The sequence below is a fragment of the Siphateles boraxobius genome, unplaced genomic scaffold, assembly GCF_051911475.1.
Source record: "Siphateles boraxobius isolate OS27281-9 unplaced genomic scaffold, OSU_SipBor_1 16, whole genome shotgun sequence".
Lineage (NCBI taxonomy): Eukaryota > Metazoa > Chordata > Actinopteri > Cypriniformes > Leuciscidae > Siphateles > Siphateles boraxobius.
This window is the reverse complement of record NW_027508766.1, coordinates 18,517,903-18,538,248: the sequence shown is the minus strand read 5'-3', so window position 1 is coordinate 18,538,248 and position 20,346 is coordinate 18,517,903. Positions and strand designations below refer to the sequence as shown.

General features: G+C 38.0%; 1 protein-coding gene across 6 annotated transcripts in view; it reads right to left on the bottom strand.

The window, feature by feature from the left end:
* Nucleotides 1–20,346, bottom strand: part of specc1 (sperm antigen with calponin homology and coiled-coil domains 1) — a 369,724-nt gene that overhangs the window by 77,078 nt on the left and 272,300 nt on the right. For 2 of the 6 annotated variants that reach the window (XM_077231913.1, XM_077231916.1), the window contains one exon: nucleotides 19,060–19,299. The exons of the other annotated variants lie outside the window; for them this stretch is intronic. In XM_077231913.1, the coding sequence (XP_077088028.1) occupies nucleotides 19,207–19,299 (93 nt within the window). In that variant the 3' untranslated portion in view covers nucleotides 19,060–19,206. Of the gene's footprint in view, nucleotides 1–19,059; nucleotides 19,300–20,346 lie in introns of those variants that run through there. 6 annotated transcript variants of the gene reach the window in all.

Below are 20,346 nucleotides of genomic sequence, written 5' to 3'. Positions count from 1 at the left end.
TGGATGTGATGAACTTATTGAACTGTACATTTTTCGGTTCCGGCTGTAGAGCCCGTGCAACAGGGCAACTGAGTGACCGTGACACGCTGTAGTCGCGGGACAAAACACCGCTCTTCCGTTCCGATAACAATATTAAACAGGTTCTCCCCTCTCAGAGAAACACCTACTGAGTAGGGGTGGGCGATATAGCCTCAAAATTCTATCACGATATTTCAAGAATATTTGCGATAATGATATTTATGACGATATAGACATTTTTTTTGTTGTTGAAAATTTTCTTATTATGTGTATCTCGCCTAAATGTTTGCTCACTCATTGCGTTTTACAATGTGGTAATTTTGTTGTTAAGAGTTTACACAACACAAGGAAGCTTGATTTCAATCTTTGATTTAAATGTTAAATGTGTGTAGGTCTAACACCAGTATTCAGAAATACTACAGAAACATAATAAAGTAATCAAATGTAAAATAACACATAGTCTTTTAGTTCTGTTTCCTGAATAAATTAAATACATAGGCTAATAATTCTCATTCATTAAAATTAAAGCTATCTTTTGTTGTTTTGACGACAACATTAATGACAGACGCATAGCCTATGGCTGCTGTCACTTTTACAGCTAGTGCACGGATCCATTGCTGTTTTCATTATACTGTCTGTCACACTGTCACATACGTTTTATACATAACCGACTGTGTTTATGAGTATACTTACCAAGACCGGAAGTTTTACACAATTTTGCGTTTTTCCCCCCATTAAAGCGATATAATCCCGAAAAATAACTTTAGTTTCTCGCGAGCTGTACTCTATGTATGCACGCAGTGCAACTCTCTCAGAGAGTGCGCGAGTAGCTTACTGGATAGTTTAAAACCGCTTGAATGTTTAAACTGATAAGAATTAAGAAGACTTGAAAATTATAAACTTTAGTTACGATGCACTGATGGCCCGATTGTGCAAGAGACCATTCAGTCATGCCCCGACTCCTAAACGCGCGCGAGAGAAGACGCGCGTCGGCAGCCCCGCTGAACACTCAAGCTGTTTGTGAAATTGCTAAATCGTCATCGGAGGCTGACAGGCTGCTCTCGCGGTCAGACAGGTGTTGTTGTTGTGCGTGCTAGGGAACGTAAATGCGCCATACGTCATCGCGTCGCTATATCATTGATATCGCGATATGACACTTTTTTTATCATGTAAAAATGTATACCGGTATTATCGTGGACGGTATGATATGGCACACCCCTACTACTGAGAATCCTGTTGAAAGTACCCTAGTTATTGGCGATTCTATTACATGGAACGTGAAATAGAGACACCATATGGTGTCCATAGTAACATTTTTACCAGGAGCCAGAGCGCTTAACATCAAAGCAAATTTAAAAGTGCTGGCTAATGCTAATCGAAAATTCTCTAAGATTATTATTCATGTCGGCACTAATGATGTTCGACTTCGCCAGTCGGAGATCACCAAAATTAACATTAAAGAGGTGTGTGAACTTGCAAGTACGATGTCAGGCACTGTAATTTGCTCTGGCCCCCTTCCTAATCGCAGGAGTGATGAGATACTTAGACAGCCAGCCATTATGTGAGCTCAGTCTACTAAGTGGTGTCCGCAAAATAATATAGAATTCATAGACAATTCAATCAATCACTTCTGCCACTAAAGATCGCTTTATTAATAATATTCCTGATCAGTTTCATCTCATCAGCATCCCAGATAGCTTAGAAGAACTCGATATTGCGACAGAAACTTTTGACTCTCTCTTTTCCAGCACTTTAGACACAGTTGCTCTGTTGCGCTTAAAGAAGATTAAAGAAAATAGTCCAACGCCGTGGTACAACGAGCACACTAAGCCCCTTAAGAGAGCAGCCAGAAAAAAAGGAGCACAACTGGAAGAAAACAAAACTAGAGTTTTTTTCGCATTTCATGGAAAGAGAGCACGACAGAGAGGCCTTAAAAGCTGCTAGTATTTTTCAACCCTATTAGAAGAAAATAAACAAAACCCTAGGTATTTATTTGAAACAGTGGCTACATTGACGAAAAAATAAAGCTTCAACCCCAGACGTTTCCAAGCAGCACAGCAGTAATGACTTTGTGAACTTTACTTACAAGATTGATAATATCAGGGAGAAAATTATAACTATGCAACCGTCTACTACAGGCGGTGCATTTTAGTCTCCCTGAGGAAAATTTGATTCATTCATTGCTATAGGAGAGGAAGAATTTTCTAAACTCGTTAAATCATTAAATCGACAACATGTATGTTAAGACCCTTTACCGACTAAGCTACTGAAAGAGATCCTTCCAGAGGTCATAGGTCCTCTTCTTAATATCATTAATTCAACTTTGTCATTAGGGTTCATGCGTTCATGACATCAAGGCTAGATTATTGTAATGCTATTATAGGTGGTTGCCCTTCACGCTTAATAAACAAACTACAGCTGGTCCAAAACGCAGCAGCTAGAGTTCTTACCAGAAACAGGAAGTATGACCATATTAGCCTGGTTCTGTCAACACTGCATTGGCTCCCTATTAAACATTGTATACATTTGAAAATATTGCTGATTACTTACAAAGCACTAAATGGTTTAGCTCCGCAATACTTGAGCGAGCTCTTAACGCTTTATAGTCCGTCAACGTCTATTGCGATCTAAAAAAATCCGGCCAGTTGATAATCTCTTTGGCCTAGCATACATATAACACATTATAGACTTCTACAGTGTAATTCAATGTTAGGCTGCATAGATTACGTCAGCTGGAACCGGGAACACTTCCCATGAATCCTGATGAACTTGTTACATCATAAGAAGGATGGCGTCTATGCTAATATTAGTCTCTCTTTTTATCCTGAGGTTTACCGCAGTCTGCCGGATCCAGATCTGATGAAGGACCTGCACCTGGACACGACGACAACGCAGTCCTGAAGTGTCAACTAGGTTCTCTGTTAGAATGGTGTTGTGTTAGCCAAGTCAAGTCATCCTCATTTATATAGCGCTTTTAACAATGTAGATTGTTTCAAAGCAGCGTTTTACAGAGACAAACAAATTATTTAAGGTAACAGAGATTGGATTGGTTTTATATTGGTTCTTGAATAATGTTATTTCCAGCTAAAGTTAGTTTTGATTGATTCACTTCCGTCGAAATGGTCATTTGTTATTAAATTAGGGGCCACTAAGACCACACCATTCTCTCTAAACAGACTTTTAACGCGAACCTGTGATAGACGCAGATGGCGTTCACATGCGCATTAAGAATTGATTGTATAGTTATGTGCTTTTGAATATATGTGCGCAGGTTTGTAATTCCCTACAAACCATGCCTAAACAAACTACTTGTCTTGCCTATAAATTGATGCAGAATTTTATTTTATTTCATCACTTCGGGTAGGTACGCGAACCGAAAATTCCACAACGCTTTATCTCTAGATAAACTTTAGCTGGAAAAAACATTTTTCAAGAGCCACTATAAAACCAAACCAATCTCTGTTACCTTAAATTATATCTTTATCTCTGTAAAGCTGCTTTGAAACAATCTACATTGTTAAAAGCGCTATATAAATGAGGATGACTAGAGTGGTATAGGGATCCTCCATTGGGAGAGGCTAGTTGGCACTTCAGCACTGCATTGTCATCGGGTCCAGGCGAAGGTCCTTTGTTAGATCTGGAAACGGCCTAGATCCGGCAGGCTGCGGGAAAACTTCGGGATAAACAAAGACACTAAAATTAGCGTAGATGCCATTCTTCTTATGATGTAATGAGTACATCAGGATTTAAGGGAAGTTTTCCCAGTTCCGGCTGACCTAATCTAAGCAGCCTAATATTGAATTATAGAAGTCGATAATGTATTATGTGAATGCTAGGTCAAAGAGATGTGTTTTTAGTCTAGCTTTGAACTGACAGACTGTGTCTGCTTCCCGGACAATGTTAGGAAGATGACAATGTTGTTCCAAAGTTCTACCGCCAGCAGTTGATTTTGATATTCTAGGTATTATCAACTGGCCGTAACTTTGAGATCACAATAGACGTGAAGGACTATAATGCGTTAAGAGCTCGCTCAAGTACTGCGGAGCTAAACCATTTAGTGCTTTGTAAGTACTCAGCAATATTTAAAATTTATACGATGTTTAATAGGCAGCCAATGCAGTGTTGACAGAACCGGGCTAATATGGTCATACTTCCTGGTTCTGGTAAGAACTCGAGCTGCTGCATTTTGAACTAGCTGTAGTTTGTTTATTAAGTGTGCAGGGCAACCACCCAGTAGAGCATTACAATAATCTAGCCTTGAGGTCATGAATGCATGAACTAGTTGTTCCGCATTTGTCAATGAGAGCATATGACGTCATTTAGATATATTTTTAAGATGGAAAAATGCGGTTTTACAGACACTAGACACGTGACTTTCAAATGAAAGATTGGTATAAAAAGAGCACACCCAGGTTCCCAACCAACGACGAAGACTTAACAGAGCAGCCATCAAGTGTTATACAGTATTCTAGGTTATTACGTGTGGAAGTTTATTGTCTAATAATTAGAATCTCTGTTTTTTCAGAATTTAGTAGTAGGAAATTACTAGTCATCCAATTTTTTATATCAACTATGCATTCCGTTAATTTTGTGAATTTGTAAGTTTCGTTAGGGCGTGAAGAAATATACAGCTGAGTATCATCAGCATAAGAGTGAAAGCTAATTCCATGTTTCCTAATGATATCTCCTAAAGGTAGCATGTACAGAGTGAACAGCAGCAGTCCTAGAACTGAGCCTTGTGGTACGCCATACTGAATTTGTGATCAATAAGACATCTCTTCATTTACTGCTACAAACTGATAACGGTCAGACAAGTATGATTTAAACCATGCTAGTGCAATTCCACTAATACCTGTCACGATCCACACACGGGAAACAGAGATCCAATTGCAGTTTTATTTAAAGGGTAATCCGTACTCACAAACAAGTCAAGGCAAGGGTCAAAATCCAAAAGGCAATCCAAAAACAAGAAAACAAACAAGAACAGGTAAAAACAGGCAAAAACAGGCTACCAGAAGTGGTGTGACAATATACAAGGACTCCGTAACAAACACTAAAAAGGCAGGGTATTTATACACAGAACAAGACAATCATGATGGGGAACAACTGAGTGCAATGAACAGTGATGAGCGCAGACAAAGATTGTGGGGAATGCAGTTCCAAACGTGAATGACACCGTGGGGAAAGAGGACCTCTAGTGGACACCAGGGAACATAAACCAGACACTGTGACAATACCAACATAGTTTTCTAGTCTATTTAAAAGAATGTTGTGGTCAATGGTTTCAAATGCAGCACTAAGATCAAGTAACACTAATAGAGAGATACAACCACGATTGGATGATAAGAGCAAATCACTTGTGACTCTAATGAGAGCAGTCTCAGTACTATGATACGGTCTAAATTCGGACTGAAAATCCTCGCAGATATCATTTCTTTCAAGAAAGGAACACAATTGTCAGGATACTGCTTTTTCTAATATCTTTGACAGAAAAGGTAGATTTGAGATCGGCCTGTAATTGACTAATTCTGAAGGATCAAGTTGCGTTTTTTTAACAAGCGGTTTATTCATAGCCAGCTTAAAGGTTTTTGGTACGTATCCTTGAGACAAAGATGAATTAATGATATTAAGAAGAGGATCTATGACATCTGGAAGCATCTCTTTCAGTAGCTTAGTCGGTATAGGGTCTAACATACATGTTGTCGATTTAGATGAATTAACGAATTTGCAAAATTCTTCCTCTCCTATAGCAATAAATGAATCAAATTTTTCCTCAGGGAGACTACAATGCACTGCCTGATGTGATATTGTAGAAGACGGTTGCATAGTTATAATTTTGTCCCTAATATTATCAATCTTATAAGTGAAGAAGTTCATAAAGTCATTACTGCTGTGTTTCTTGGAAACTTCTGGGCTTGAAGTTTTCTTTTTCGTTAGTTTAGCCACTTTTTCAAATAAATACCTAAGATTATGTTTATTTTCTTCTAATAGGGTTGAAAAATAAGCAGATCTAGCAGCTTTTAAAGCATCTCTGTAAGCAATCGAGCTCTCCTTCCATGAAATCCGAAATACCTCTAGTTTTGTTTTCTTCCAGTTTCGCTCCATTTTACCACGGTGTTGGATATTTTCTTTAATCTTCTTTAAGCGCAACGGAGCAACTGTGTCTAAAGTGCTGGAAAAGAGAGAGTTAAAAGTTTCTGTTGCAATATCAAGTTCTTCTAAGCTATCCGGGATTCTGAGATGATGAAACTGATTAGGAAGATTATTGATAAAGCAATCTGTGGCAGAAGTGATAGGTCTAACATACTTGTTACACGGAGTCGGCTTTGCAGCCTTGGCTAATTGTAATTTACATGAGACTAGATAATGATCTGAGATGTCGTCGCTCTGCTGCAGAATTTCAACAGCATCAACATTGATTCCATATGATAATATTAGATCTAGAGTATGATTACGACAATGAGTAAGTCCTGACACATGTTGTCTAACTCCAATTGAGTTTACGTCTTTAAAGGTGTACTCATTTAACCCCTTAACTGTCACCCCCCCTTTTGATAATTGACATTAAAATGCACTATACAAACTTAAATGGTTGTAATTCAAGAATGCTTTGGAATATTTTAAAGAAAACAATCAGCAGATTATTACTGAAGTGAAAGCATTTTAAAAAATTAAAGTATGAAAAAGTTATGGAAGTTAAAATTTACAGTAAATCAAATATACTTTATTAATATTTTTTTATATAAAATACTTTTTTTTTTTTTTACTTTAAATTACTATAAAATGAAATCTATATATCTAACCAAGTTGTGTTTCAAATTTAAAGTTGATATCACAAAAATTTAAGTTCCCGTGAAATTTTGTTTAGGCGTTATACCAAAAATAGCCACCGGGTGCCATTGAATTCCATTGAATTTAATTGTATGGATTCTGACATAACAAATTAATAAATTTCTATCCAAAATATCACTTCTGTAACTAAATATGGAACCTTGAGACTCAGACCTTTCTGACAATATGTGTTTTGTCAAGATTAGAAAAGGTTTTATTAATAAATTATGAAAGATGATGCCCAAAAGGGGAGGGGCCAAATAAAAAAATACAGTTTCTATGGTAACGCAACGTCCAAAACGGTTTTCACAGGATGAATTCTGAGTTCGTAAGCTTTTTTTTACTTTACTTTTTAAAATATAATTTAATCTTTTATTATTGACAAATACTAGATTATGTTTTATTATGAATTTTTAGCATTAAAAACCAAAGTTTCACTTATTAAAAGTGTGTGTCGACTTTTTGTGACAAAGGTCAGAAACTCCTGTAATGACGTAGATTTTTTGAGGCGCACTCTTGTCAGAAATTCATATATTACTATTCATACATAATTTGTAAGAAAAAAACAGCGCTAAAATATCTATTTAGGAGTCTTAGACCTTTCCAACAATATATAGTTTGTCATGATTAAATTAGGATTTAACCCTCTGGGGTTTAAGGTGTTTTTGGGGTCCTTGAGATGTTTTGACATGCCCTGACATTTGTGCTTTTTTCAGTTGCTTACAAACATATTTAAAAAAAAAGAAAAAAAGACAATTATATATATATATATATATATATATATTAGTGCTGTCAGTTAAACGCGTTATTAACGGCGTTAACGCAAAAACATTTTAACGGCGTAAATTTTTTTATCGCGAGATTAACGCTCTTTTTGGCCTAGCAAATTTTGTAGTTTTTTTCACATGCTGTAGCAACAACTAGTAACGTTAGAAAAAGTACATCACACCGGATAGCTAGACCGGAAACAAAACAACAGGCACGCCGCACACACTTGTTTGGGCTTGCGGCCAAAGAGTAGTAGGCTAATATTACGTTTTGAGTGGATGGCGCGGGCGCGAGCGCGAGACGCCGATCTAGAGAGTGCAGCGTGGGACTAGATTTCATTGCAGAGTGCGAGCACTCACTCTGTGTGTGCGGGTAAGGGATAATAAAACGATTCGCGGGACTCCCGCAAACTAGAAATATCTATGAATAATACATAAAACTAATACATTTTTATTCATATGTTGCAGAAAAGCAACAAGAACAACTAAAACAAAATAGAAACGATTTACAGGCGAGAGTTTCTTTTTATAACATGTTTGCAGCGTTGAGCGATGTAGCCAATCACAGAGATATGTTTTGATTTCTTGAACGCAATGGCCAATCAGAAGCATAGATAGACAGATTATGATAGACTCCCTTCACCGCTCAAAACAGACTTTTTGTTCAGAGGTGAATTCTGTATGCTGGCAAGTCCTCTAATTATAACAAACAAAGTGAATGAACGTTTCATTGTGCAGTCAGCTTCATTGATCATAACAGAGATGTGTGAGATTGCGATGAACCGATGTCAGCTTTTTAGGAATTTTTAAGGGAGCACACTCTGCGCGCATTCAGTCATGCCAAACCATGCACGCAGTATCTGCTTACTTTTATGTTATAACAGTGGTTTGTGTGTTAATGCTTTATTAACAAATAATTTATCAGGAGCATTTATGCTGATGTGTATGGTGGAGGTAGCCTACAAAAAAAAGTCTATTTGCGGGCGGGAGCGGGACAAAAATGTTGCGGGCGGGAGAAAGTAACATAGAAAGTAGTTGAGAACGTCAGTTATAACAACCCACGTATTTAAAAAATGGTCGGGTTTAAATCGGGCTCATAATTACAGTTAATGTGTTGGGCCGGTCCGGGCTCGGACACAATGTGCACGGGGTTGGGTAGGGTCGGGCTTGATTTTTTGGGCCCGATCTAAGCTCTACAATGGATGACTTCAGACAGAAGCACATGCATACCACAGCTAAGAACAAACTTACTGCCGATCCACTTTTCCCTGTTGATAAGAGCATTCAAATTAGAAAAAATAATGGGACAAATAGAAATCAAGGGACATTTAGTATCGATAAAAATGTGCGATTAATCGCGAGGTAACAATGGCATTAATGCCATTAATCGCGATTAAATATTTGAATCGTTTGACAGCACGAATACATTTTTATATATATATATATATATATATATATATAAATGTATGTATATATGTATACACACTCCCGTTCAAAAGTTTGGGGTCGGTACGATTGTTAATGTTTTTAACAGAAGTCACTTATGCTCACCAATGCTTTTTAATAATACTTTTATTCATCAAGGAGGAATTAAATTGATCAAAAGTGACAGTAAAGACATTTATAATGTTATAAAAGATTCTATTTCAAATAAATGCTGTTGTTTTTAACTTCCTGTTCATCAAAGAATCCTAAAAAATTGTACACAACTGTTGATTTCTGAAGGATCATGTGACTGAAGACTGGAGTAATATTTTGAAGTAAAGTTATTTGTCCCGCTAGCGGGACAGTGACAGTTGTAATCGTTTGGTTTTAGCCAGGTTTCTGTCAAACACAGCACATCTAGGTTATAATCTGAAAACATATCATTAACTATGAGCGCTTTTGAAATAAGGGATCGAATATTCAGCAACCCAAGCTTTATCTTTTGTTTATCTGTATTATATCTATTTTTTAAATCAATTAAATTTCTAATCAATTACATTTTTAACCTTAGAAAGGTTTGGACATAATTCGGATTTCCAAATTCGGGTAACAGACACAGTCTCTATATGATGATATCTAGGTGAAAGAGGCTCTATGTGATGGGATTTATCTGACCTTGGTGACGCGAGGCCGCTAGCAGACAGTTGGTTTAGCCAGTTTGTCTGCTTCCTGACCTGAGCCCCAGATTGTCATGTTTTATCTCTAAGACTATGAGCCAAATTACTAGAGAGAAGAGCAGCAACATCCCAGGAGGGATGAATACCATCTCTTTTCAACAGGTCAGGTTTGCCCCAAAAACTTTTCCAATCGTCTATGAATTCTATATTATTTTGCGGACACCACTTAGACAGTCAGCCATTGAGTGAACACAATCTACTAACTATCTCATCACTCCTTCGAACAGGAAGGGGGCCAGAGCAAATTACAGTGCCTGACATCGTACTTGCGAGTTCAAACACCTCTTTAATATTAATTTTGGTGATCACGAATTAGAAGTCTAAAACAAGAATTTTTAAAGAGAAATGTCGGAGAAGCTTGAGCTTGTAGCCCAGCCCTATTTGTTTGAAACGAGAGAGGCGTCTACTCTCACCTGAGCTTACGCTACTCCTAAATCCTACGTCATACGTCGGGTCAGAGGTCACTCCCCCCGGAACTAGACTTGCGTACGGCCGTATACGTTGCGTATAATTTATAAGTAAAAAATATGGATATTTTTCTTACAAAAACGCATCGCTTCCCTTCAGAAGGCCCTTATAACCCCCTGGAGTCGTATGGATTACTTTTATAATGGACGGATATGCTTTTTGGAGCTTCAAAAACTCTACTCACTGTCATTATAAAGCTTGGAGAAGCCAGTATATATAATACTCATCATAATAAAGGCAAAATGCCCAAAATAAATCTTTATATATTTTCTTCATTCACATATATATATAAAGATTTATTTTGGGCGTTTTGCCTTTATTATGATTGGACAATGAGTAGATAGGAAGTGAAGTGGGGAACGGGATCGGGAAAGGTCCACGAGCCAGGATTTGAACTCGGGTCGCTGCTCGAGCAATAGCGCTATATTGTCAACGCTCTACCCACGAGACTATCGGCACAGATGAGCCAGGATATTTTTTAATATAACTCGGTTTTATATAAAACTCGGCTGAAAGAAGAAAGTCATATACACCTAGGATGGCTTGAGGGTAATCAAATAATGGGATAATTTTCATTTTTGGATGAACTAACCCTTTAAACAATTTAATAATTCAATTTCCATGACCCTTAGAATTTTTACATTTCTTCCGAGACTGGAAATTTAAAATGGCCTTAAACTTAGGCATGCATATTTTCCTAATCCATTTTTGCAGTTTTCTAAGGTTGTACCGGTTTTCGTTTTTACATGACTCAATGAATTCCTCAACAAATTCCTATTTTACAGCTTATTAATTGTAAATAGGGTAGTGGTTAAGTTTAGGTATTGGGTACGATTAAGGGATGGTCATGCAGAATAAGTATATGCAGTCCATATGGTAGTAAAATGCAGGCTAATAAGCAACTAGTTAATAGTGAGAAATAGTCCCCAAACTAAAGTGTTACCATTTTTTTCCAGTACATGATGTTTGGTGCTATTTGAAGAACATATTGATCTGGACTTTTTAGGCGAGTGTTTTATGGAGGATAATTAGTAAAAATGTAGATCATTATCTAATCAATATCTAATCAAAAATCTATTTTTTGGTGATCCGTATTTGCCAAAATTCCCATTTTGGTGCACCTCTAAAACAACCGGAACCAGTTCATCCACCTACAGCGGAAAGTCCACAGATAAAAGAAAAGTTTAGTCAATGTAGTGCTCAAATTATACTCATTTTGGGACAAAATAACTAATATAAGTGCTTTAATAAAAAAACACATGCTTTATACTTCTGCTTTTGAAACCTCAAGAATTATTATTCCCATAGTTCAATAACAACTGTCAGCATGCCACAAATGCTGTCAATAGAGCTTGAGTTGTACTGCAACATAAAACATAACTCCGTTGGCATATCCATTCACTATCAATGGCTACTGTACACTTTCTTACTTTCAACTACTTACTGTACACCCTGTGCATAGCACAATCCTCAATGCACAATAGACTCAACAGAATGCTAAAAATACCACAAACAGAAATTTCAATTAAAAACAATGTTTATAGGTGAAGTTAGTCAAAAACTGTTTATAAACAGTGATTTGGGTGGATGATTCATTGGTGTTGGACACAAACATCTGCGTGTGAGTCTGTGTGCTCATTAAGTTTCCATCATTCACACTAACTGTGTCCAACACTACATTATTAAGAGTTGTCCATGATCAATTCCTTTCTCAGTAGTTGACATTTTTAAGTGGCCTACGTGCAGCATAGACTTCTCACGTACCAACAAGTCATTAGGGTCCAGGAGTGTCAGAAAAAACCTCTAGAGGCACATAACATTATGGCTGGTCGAAAGACATGCGTTTATGAGAGAGAGGGCGGTTCTCTGGTTATTTAAATTAGGTTTAGTAGCACCGTAACCTTGGTGACAGCACGGGCCATGAGCATACAAATGTCTGTGTATGCTCATTTGTGGTTCTTTCCTATGGGACGTTTTATGTTGCATTGTACTTGATGCATTTCTGTTGCTGAATGTTGCATTCTGTTCAATAAACACATGGCAATAACCAAAAAAATGCATGTGAGATATTTTGACAAGTTGATGTAGGGTCTGGACCAATCAGACACACACTAATTATTCATATTCACTATATTTAATGAATATAAAGGTCTATGAAACTCTCCCCCAAAACTAACCTCACAAATGAAGTTACTTTGTCAGCCGGGTGTCCGGTTACAGAACACTTTAAGACTGATAACAGACTTTACGACCTCAAAGGAATGTGGCCACATGCGCCACATGCTTAAGAGAGAGAGACCATCTTTAATTAAATAAACTTTGCGGTGTTACTCTGATCTATGAAGGAACATGCCTCACAGAAATTGTGATGATTTACTGTCTCGTGTACTATTAGGTATAACAACATGGTATGTTTGATTGGGGTGTATGTGGTTGAACAACCACCCAACGGTCAATATAACCTCACCTGTATCATGCTTCCTAGCAAATTAATCCTCATTTAATGACACACACTTTGATGTACATCACCTTCTCTTAGAATGCAATGTGAATTTGTTATGTCTATTTGAGCTTGAATGAACAGTCTAAGCATGCTGGGGACAAAGACCATAAATCAACGAAGAGCCGCTTCCCCTCTCGGACATGTCACCTTACTCATAGGTCCATTCAAACCTTAGGGGTTGGTTCTTTCTCAGGGTATATCAGAGGCAGGCAACAGTGACTGCCCTCTCTTAGTTTTTTCATCCAGCCGCAACACTGTTCTGGTGAGACTGGGGAGCCCCCTCCCCCTCCACGGGGGCCCCAGGGCCCAGCAGGCCTCGATTCCAACCAGATCCGGCCTCATGGAAAAGAGAGAAGACTCTCTCACAAAGAACCAAGGACAATCTCAGGAGTTTTGGAACAAAGACTCCAACCAACAAAGACTCCAACCAACAACGACTCCAATCACCCATCCTTCCGACTTCCTCACTTCTCCTGGGTGCTCGGCGTGGCCTCAACAGAGTCCCAGGCCTTCACCAAACCAGTCATGCGTTCCTGGAGAAAGAGAACGCTCAACCAACTTCCACTTGACACTGCCGGAACCATCAACGACTCCAATTTTCAACAACTTCAAGAATTGTTCCCATTACAAATGCAAGTATTCAATTCAATGAAATGTGAAAATGAAATTCTGATGGTTCTTCTCATAGACCCTCTTCCGGTTTCCAATTTCATCCTATCACTAACCTATTTATGTATTCATGTGTGTATGTTGTTTAGTTTATTTATATTCATATAAATATCTGTATTTAGTTAATAAAACTTGTACATAATATGTATTTGGTTCTGTTTTGTTTGCAATACAAGTCACTTTACGATCACGGTTTTTGCTACTGGCTCAAAGTACTGTACAGGCGAAGAAATAATTATTCTTCGGTGGCCATGGAAGATACCCTTTATTAGAATAAATTAATAATCAAAATAGTTCGTTGGAAGAACTGATTAATTGATTGTAATATTAATTCAGCCACATCAAGTTAATCCAATTAACTGACCCAAATATTTATAATTAATAATAACAAGATATTATTGATTATTAATATTTCCAAAAAGCTGAGTTCCTTACATTGACAACATAAAGTGATACACATGCACACATTTAAGCTCATGTTAAAATGGAATGAAGAAGCATTAAGCATCTACTACCTGCAGACAGGGGGGACTACGAAGTAACTCATCAAAAGGACAAGTTAATTAGCCTGTTGTTTGACACATTACAATGACATCGGATAAATGAGTAATTACTACTAACAAGCATGACTCAAGTGCGACCTTTTTCTCCATTTCATTCCCTATTACTTTATTTTTTCTAATTTTTTGTTGTTGTAGCCATTTAAGTAAATTTATTTGGTGTTATATATTTTTTTCTAGCACTTCAAATTTGTTTGAAGTTTTTTATTTTAGTATAATTTGTACCTTCATTTCAATGTTTTGTAAATCAATTATCTGGATTTAAATAAATAAGAATAAAACAAACAACTCTTGGTGGAATGAAGTGCGTAGCAAAACACAAGCCCACTACCATGCCTCCGCGGCCTCCATCCATCCATCTATCTAAAAGAGTGAGAGGAAAATTAAAGTGAACAGTCTTTGCAATGGAAAGAAGTTGATGTGGAAAACAACAAGGAGATTGATGATGAGATTCAACTTGTGAAACAACGAGGAAGAACGATGATAAGTCACAAAGAGGAGAAATTAGGTTAACAACAGGTTAGACTAAGCCTTAGACATCACGCTCATGGACCGATCGCTGAACGTCTGTTGCATAAGGCGCAAAAAATAAGAAACACTTTGGGAGTTCCGAAGTCATCATCTGATTGGTTGCTTTCCAGGAGACAATGTGTCACATTCTTTAATGGTCCGCCTGGAAAAAAAGCCATTGTGACACCAAACCCCCCCATGGAAGAAGAAAGCTGTTGTATTTACAACTGTGACAATGAGCGCTTATCAGGATCAACTAAACGCTGAATTTTCAAAAGTATATGAAGTTCGCTGCGGTTCCGGTTGGTATTTGGATGTCTCTGACCTTCTTGCATATAGAAGATGTACGTGCGCTGACTCTAGTACTTTCAAGGGCTCTTCTGAGCAGGGTTACAGGAGTGAGGTACAAATTCTCACAGACTCAGGGTTGGAGGAGATGGCTGTCATGCGGCTCCGACAAAAGAATATCCATGGAAGCAGTCTTTTCACAGGCAAAAATTTCTCCATAGTACCACAAGAACTGAGGCGAGTGTTGCTGGAGCAAAAGTTCTATGCATACTCGGCTCAGGACAGAAATCGGTTCCAACTGTGCTTATGGATGTGGCAATATGTCCTTAAGAAGCAGACGATCTCCTGGATCCTCTGCTTCATCTGTCCCAGGCTTCTCCTGACCAAGGAGATTAACTGCAAAGACACCAGATGGCACGCTTTAGAGAACTGAACTACTGCAACCATGCAGGTGTTGAAGTCTAATACTGGAAGATCTTTGATGAAATCTACAACCAGGTGTGACCAGGGGTGTCGAGGAACTGGCAGAGGAAGGAGCTTGCCTGTTGGAAGATGTTGGGGAAATTAACAAGTTGGAGGGGATGTAAGTGTGCCCCATGGCACATTCCGGCAGAGCAGGTTCTACTTGATAACCAATAGCTCCTAGTTGCCAATATTGTAGTTCTGCTAATAGTTAAAGAGGAAGGCCCATATTGTATTGAATTGGTGCCCCTGCCGCTGTGATAGGATAGCTCCAACGTCTGAAGTAGAGGCATCGACTTCAACAACGAATGCTTTACTCGGATCGGAATGTAACAGGATGGGTGCACTGGTGAAAGTGTCCATTAGACTTTGGATGGTCCTGTGACTTGATGGTTCCAGGACAGAGACTTGGGCTCGGTTCTTAGAAGGGAATTCAAAGGGTCCACAATCCAAATGTTGTTTCTAATGAATTGCCTGTAGAAATTTGTTAAACCTAGGAATCTCTGGAGTTTTTTGTCTGGGGAGGTACAGTATGGCCCAAGACTGTATTGCTTAAACCTTCCCCATGTCCATTTCACCACCTTGACAACTGATGACGCATGACTGGTATACTGTGGGGATGATGGCTTGGAATGGTGGAAGTACAAATTCTCACAGACTAAGGGTTGGAGGAGATGGCTGTCATGCGACTCTGGCAAAGGAATATCCGTGGAAGCAGTCTTTTCACTGGCAAAAATTTCTCCAGAGTACCACAAGAACTGACGTGAGTGTTGCTGGAGCCAAAGTCACCCAATAATGATGTCTGCAGTGGAGCTCCGGAGTGTAAGCACACCTCATCTTCCATGCATCGTTGATATTTGAGTGGGTGTGAAATGGAAGATCCACTTGCACTTCCGGTTCAATCTGATTCTGGAGGGCATGGTGAATTGACTAGTGGTCAGGGAAGATGTTCGCTTACACAGGACTTCATCCAAAGGCAGTCTAACCGATAGCTGGATAAAAAGCTCAAGGCCCATGGTATTGTCATACATGGAGTGTTGCAGCAACAGGGCAGGTTCCAGTCCCTACCAGTAGGCAGTGAGTGGGGCAACCTTATTCCATTCTCTGACCACCTCTTGGGTTCGGACCTGAAGTATACAGTCAGTGATTGACTTCTTTCCTTGTGGATGATTATAACTCAGGTGAGTGTAATGGTTGTGTATGGGTGGAAGGAGGGGGAGAGTCTGGTGCTGCCTTGACACTCCCCCGGAATTGTCATTACATTCGAAGTATTTTTTTATTTAATATATAATATAATAATTAAAAATAATACATACAACATAAATAGTATAGTATACTACTAGTAATAACAATATTTACAATATAATATAATACATAATATTTTAAAAATTACAGTAATGAACTTGCTTAATTTTCATGAAAATAATATTGCAAAAAAATAAAATAAATAAATATATATATATATATATATATATATATATATATATATATATATATATATATATATATATATATATATATATCTCATCTGTCCTTTCATCTTAGAGTTGGGGTCATACACTGGCCATACAGACCCCAAACAAGACAAATGAGAACAATAAAGTAGTTTCCTGATACCTCATTTGAACTTTGCAGGAGATGAGGGTTGTACGTGTTTGTATGTGTATGTGACAATCGATACTCACAGTGCTGTACTGATAATGGCTCTTTTAATGAGGCTTATACCTAAGCAAATGGGAGCAGAACTAAATTAATGTTTTCTCAACCTTCACACACGATCAGTGAGGCTCTTGCAGTTGTGCTCTTCATTACATTAACATGATCCTCCTAGCTGCTACCAGCTGTAATTTGACTGAGGGCAATACATTATTAACATTGCAGGAATTAGGTGTTGGAGGGAGGCTATGAGTGATTGTGATATGAATATTTTGAATACAAAATTTAAACAAGCTTTGAGGAAGGGCATGATGGAGCAGTATGTGTGTAGGTGTGTGATCGCAGGTGACAATGCTGTCCATCTTAGCATGTTAGTGGGTAATTATTTGATCTCTCGCTCTCATAGCTGATGTCTCTTATGCCATAGTTGACCAGTAGCCCTCCTTGACCTTTTCCTCAGCCCATATTAAGTTCAATTTGGAACATGTGTTCTTGAGCTAACCTTTTCCCAGGTCTGCAATATGAGAAGAGGCCTGTGGCCATTGCTGTTCCCATAAACGCAATTTCCTACACTCTTCTCTGCACTGGTCAATATGAAATCGATAAATAGATGGTTGTTCAGTGCCCAGTGAATGAGAAAACATAAAATAAAATAATGCCCATTTTTTAGGACTTCCCTCTGGATTCAATGTAATGCATCCATATATATATATATTATATATATATATATATATATATATATATATTTAAATCTTATCACTTTCAAAATAATCTACAATATATATATATTTTTCACATTAATCTACACTCCATACACCATGATGACAAAGCAAAAAACAGATTTGTGAAAACTGTAGAAAAACTGAAATAAGTACATTGCATAAGTATTTGTACCCTTAACTGAGTACTTAGTTTATTCTTTTTGGGTATGTTGCGACAAGCTTTCCTCTCAAGCTCTGTCAGGTTGGATGGGGTCCATCTGTGAACTGCCATTTTCAGGTTTCTCAAGAGATGTTCGATTGGGTTCAAGTTCGGGCTCTGGCTGGGTCACTTAAGGACATTCAGAGTTGTTCATAAGCCACTTGCATTGTCTTAGCTGTGTACTTAGGGTCATTGTCCAGTTAGAAGGTGAACCGTCTGCCGTGTCCGAGGTTCTGAAAGCTCCAGATTAGGTTTTCATTAAGGCTATCTCTATATTTTGCTGCGTTGAGCTTACCTTCTACCCTGACGAGTCCCCCGGTCCCTGCCACTGAAAAACACCCCCACACCATAATGCTGCTACCACCACACTTTACTGTTGGGATGGCATTGCGCATGTGATGAGCAGTGCCTGGTTTCCTTCATACATGATGCTTGGAACTGAGGTTCATCAGACCAGATAATCTTGTTTCTCTCAGTCTGAGAGAATCCATCCAAGTGGGTTTTCATGTTGAAGTTATGTTTGTCCTTACATATGTTTCTCCTATCTCCATATATATCATGGAGCTAAACTAGAGTGAACATCAGCTTCTTGGTCACCCCTCTAACCAAGGCCCTTCTCCATTGATTGCTCAGTTTGGCAAGGAAGCCAGCTCTAAGAAGAGTTCTGTTTTTTCTAAACTTCTTCCATTAAGGATTAAGCAGGTTACAGGCTGAATTTTTAACAGCAGCATTTGTAGTCATCCCCAATTCTGTGTCTTGACCTAATCCTGTCACTAAGCTCTACAGGCAGTTTTTTTGACCTCATGGCTTGGATTTTACTCTGATATGCATTTTCAGCTGTTAGACCTTTTTATTGAGTGGTGATAAGTCTTTCCGAATCATACCCATTCAATTGAAATTGCCACAGATTAACTCCACTTTAAGTGTAGTAACATCTACAAGCAAAATTGAATGCTACTGAGCTAAATTTCACGTGTCCCAAAAAAGGGTATGAATACTTATGCAATGTAATATTTTAGTTCGTTTATTTTTTAATAAATTTGCAAAGGTATCAAACATCTGTTTTATTGCTTTGTCATTATGGTGTATGGAGTGTAGATTGATGTGAAAAAAAGTAATTTAAAGTAGTGTAACAATGCATCAACATAAATAAAATGTGAAAAAAATGAAGGGGTAAAAATACTTTAGCACTGTGTATATACAGCTCTGGAAACAATTAAAAAGATACCACTGGGAAAAAAAAAGCTGTTTCTCTGGATTTATTATTTATATGTATCTGTTTGAGTAAAATGACATTTAATTTATTCTACAAAATACTGACAATGTTTCTTTAAAATTTCAAAGAAAAATACTGTAATTTAGAGCATTTATTTGCAGAAAATGACAACTGGTCAAAATAACAAAAAAAGCCATGACTGGATGTTGATGTGGTGATCCTCCGTCCACACCTTGACTGGCCTGGCTGTGTAGATTGGATCATTGTCCTGTGGGAAAAAAAAACAATCCTCTGAGTTGGGGAACATTGTCAGAGCAGAAGGAAGCATGTTTTCTTCCAGGATAACCTTGCCTATGTTGCTTCAGTTACAAGACAGGCTTCACAAAGACAGATCTGCCTGATCTTCTCTGATGAGTCCAGATTTCAGCTTTGCCCTACACCTGTTCCTCTAATGGTTAGACAGAGACCTGGAGAGGCCTACAACCCACAGTCTCTCGCACCCACTGTGTAATTTAGTGATTGGTGATGATCTGGTGGTTCTTCAGTAAGGCTAGAATAAGGCAGATACAGTACGTCTTTGCGAGAATGCACAACTCAAGCCATGTACAAGATTATCCTTAAAGAAATATTCCTTCCTTCTGCTCTGACAATGTTCTCCAACTCAAAGGATTGTTTTTTTGTGCAGTTCAATGCTCCAATCCACACAACCAAGGCCAATCAAGGTGTGGATGGAGGACCACCAGATCAAGACCCTGTCATGGCCAGCCCAATCTCCAGACCTGAACCCCACTGAAAAGCTCTGGAATGTAAAAAAGAGGGTCACCAGCCATTAAATAAAACCAAGCTGCCTGATGGGGAGCATGCCAAGATAAATGTAAGCTGTGATTGGAAATCAGGGTTATTCAACCAATTAATTTCTGAACTCTTCCCAAGTTAAAACATTAGTATTGTGTTATTTAAAAATGAATATAATCTTGTTTTCTATATTGAAACTTGAAACTATATTGTTTATATGTTCCAAGAACAGTGCTGTTAGGTCTCGCTAGTGAGAAATTTCATGTAGCTTTTAAGTTGTTAAACTATTTTACTGATAAAATCGTCAGAGCAGCGCTGACAACACGTTTCTGTGCGAGTGTGTGTCCGTACTGTTTATGTGTGCGTTTGAGTGGGCAAGAGAGCGGTAGAAAGAGAGTATGTGCTCTTCCATAATACATAATAAATTCAAAATACACAATACAACTTGGAAATAATTTCTCATTTTTATCCTATTGTTTCCTGTATTTATTTCCTTGGTCAGTGTCGTTTTGATTCTTTT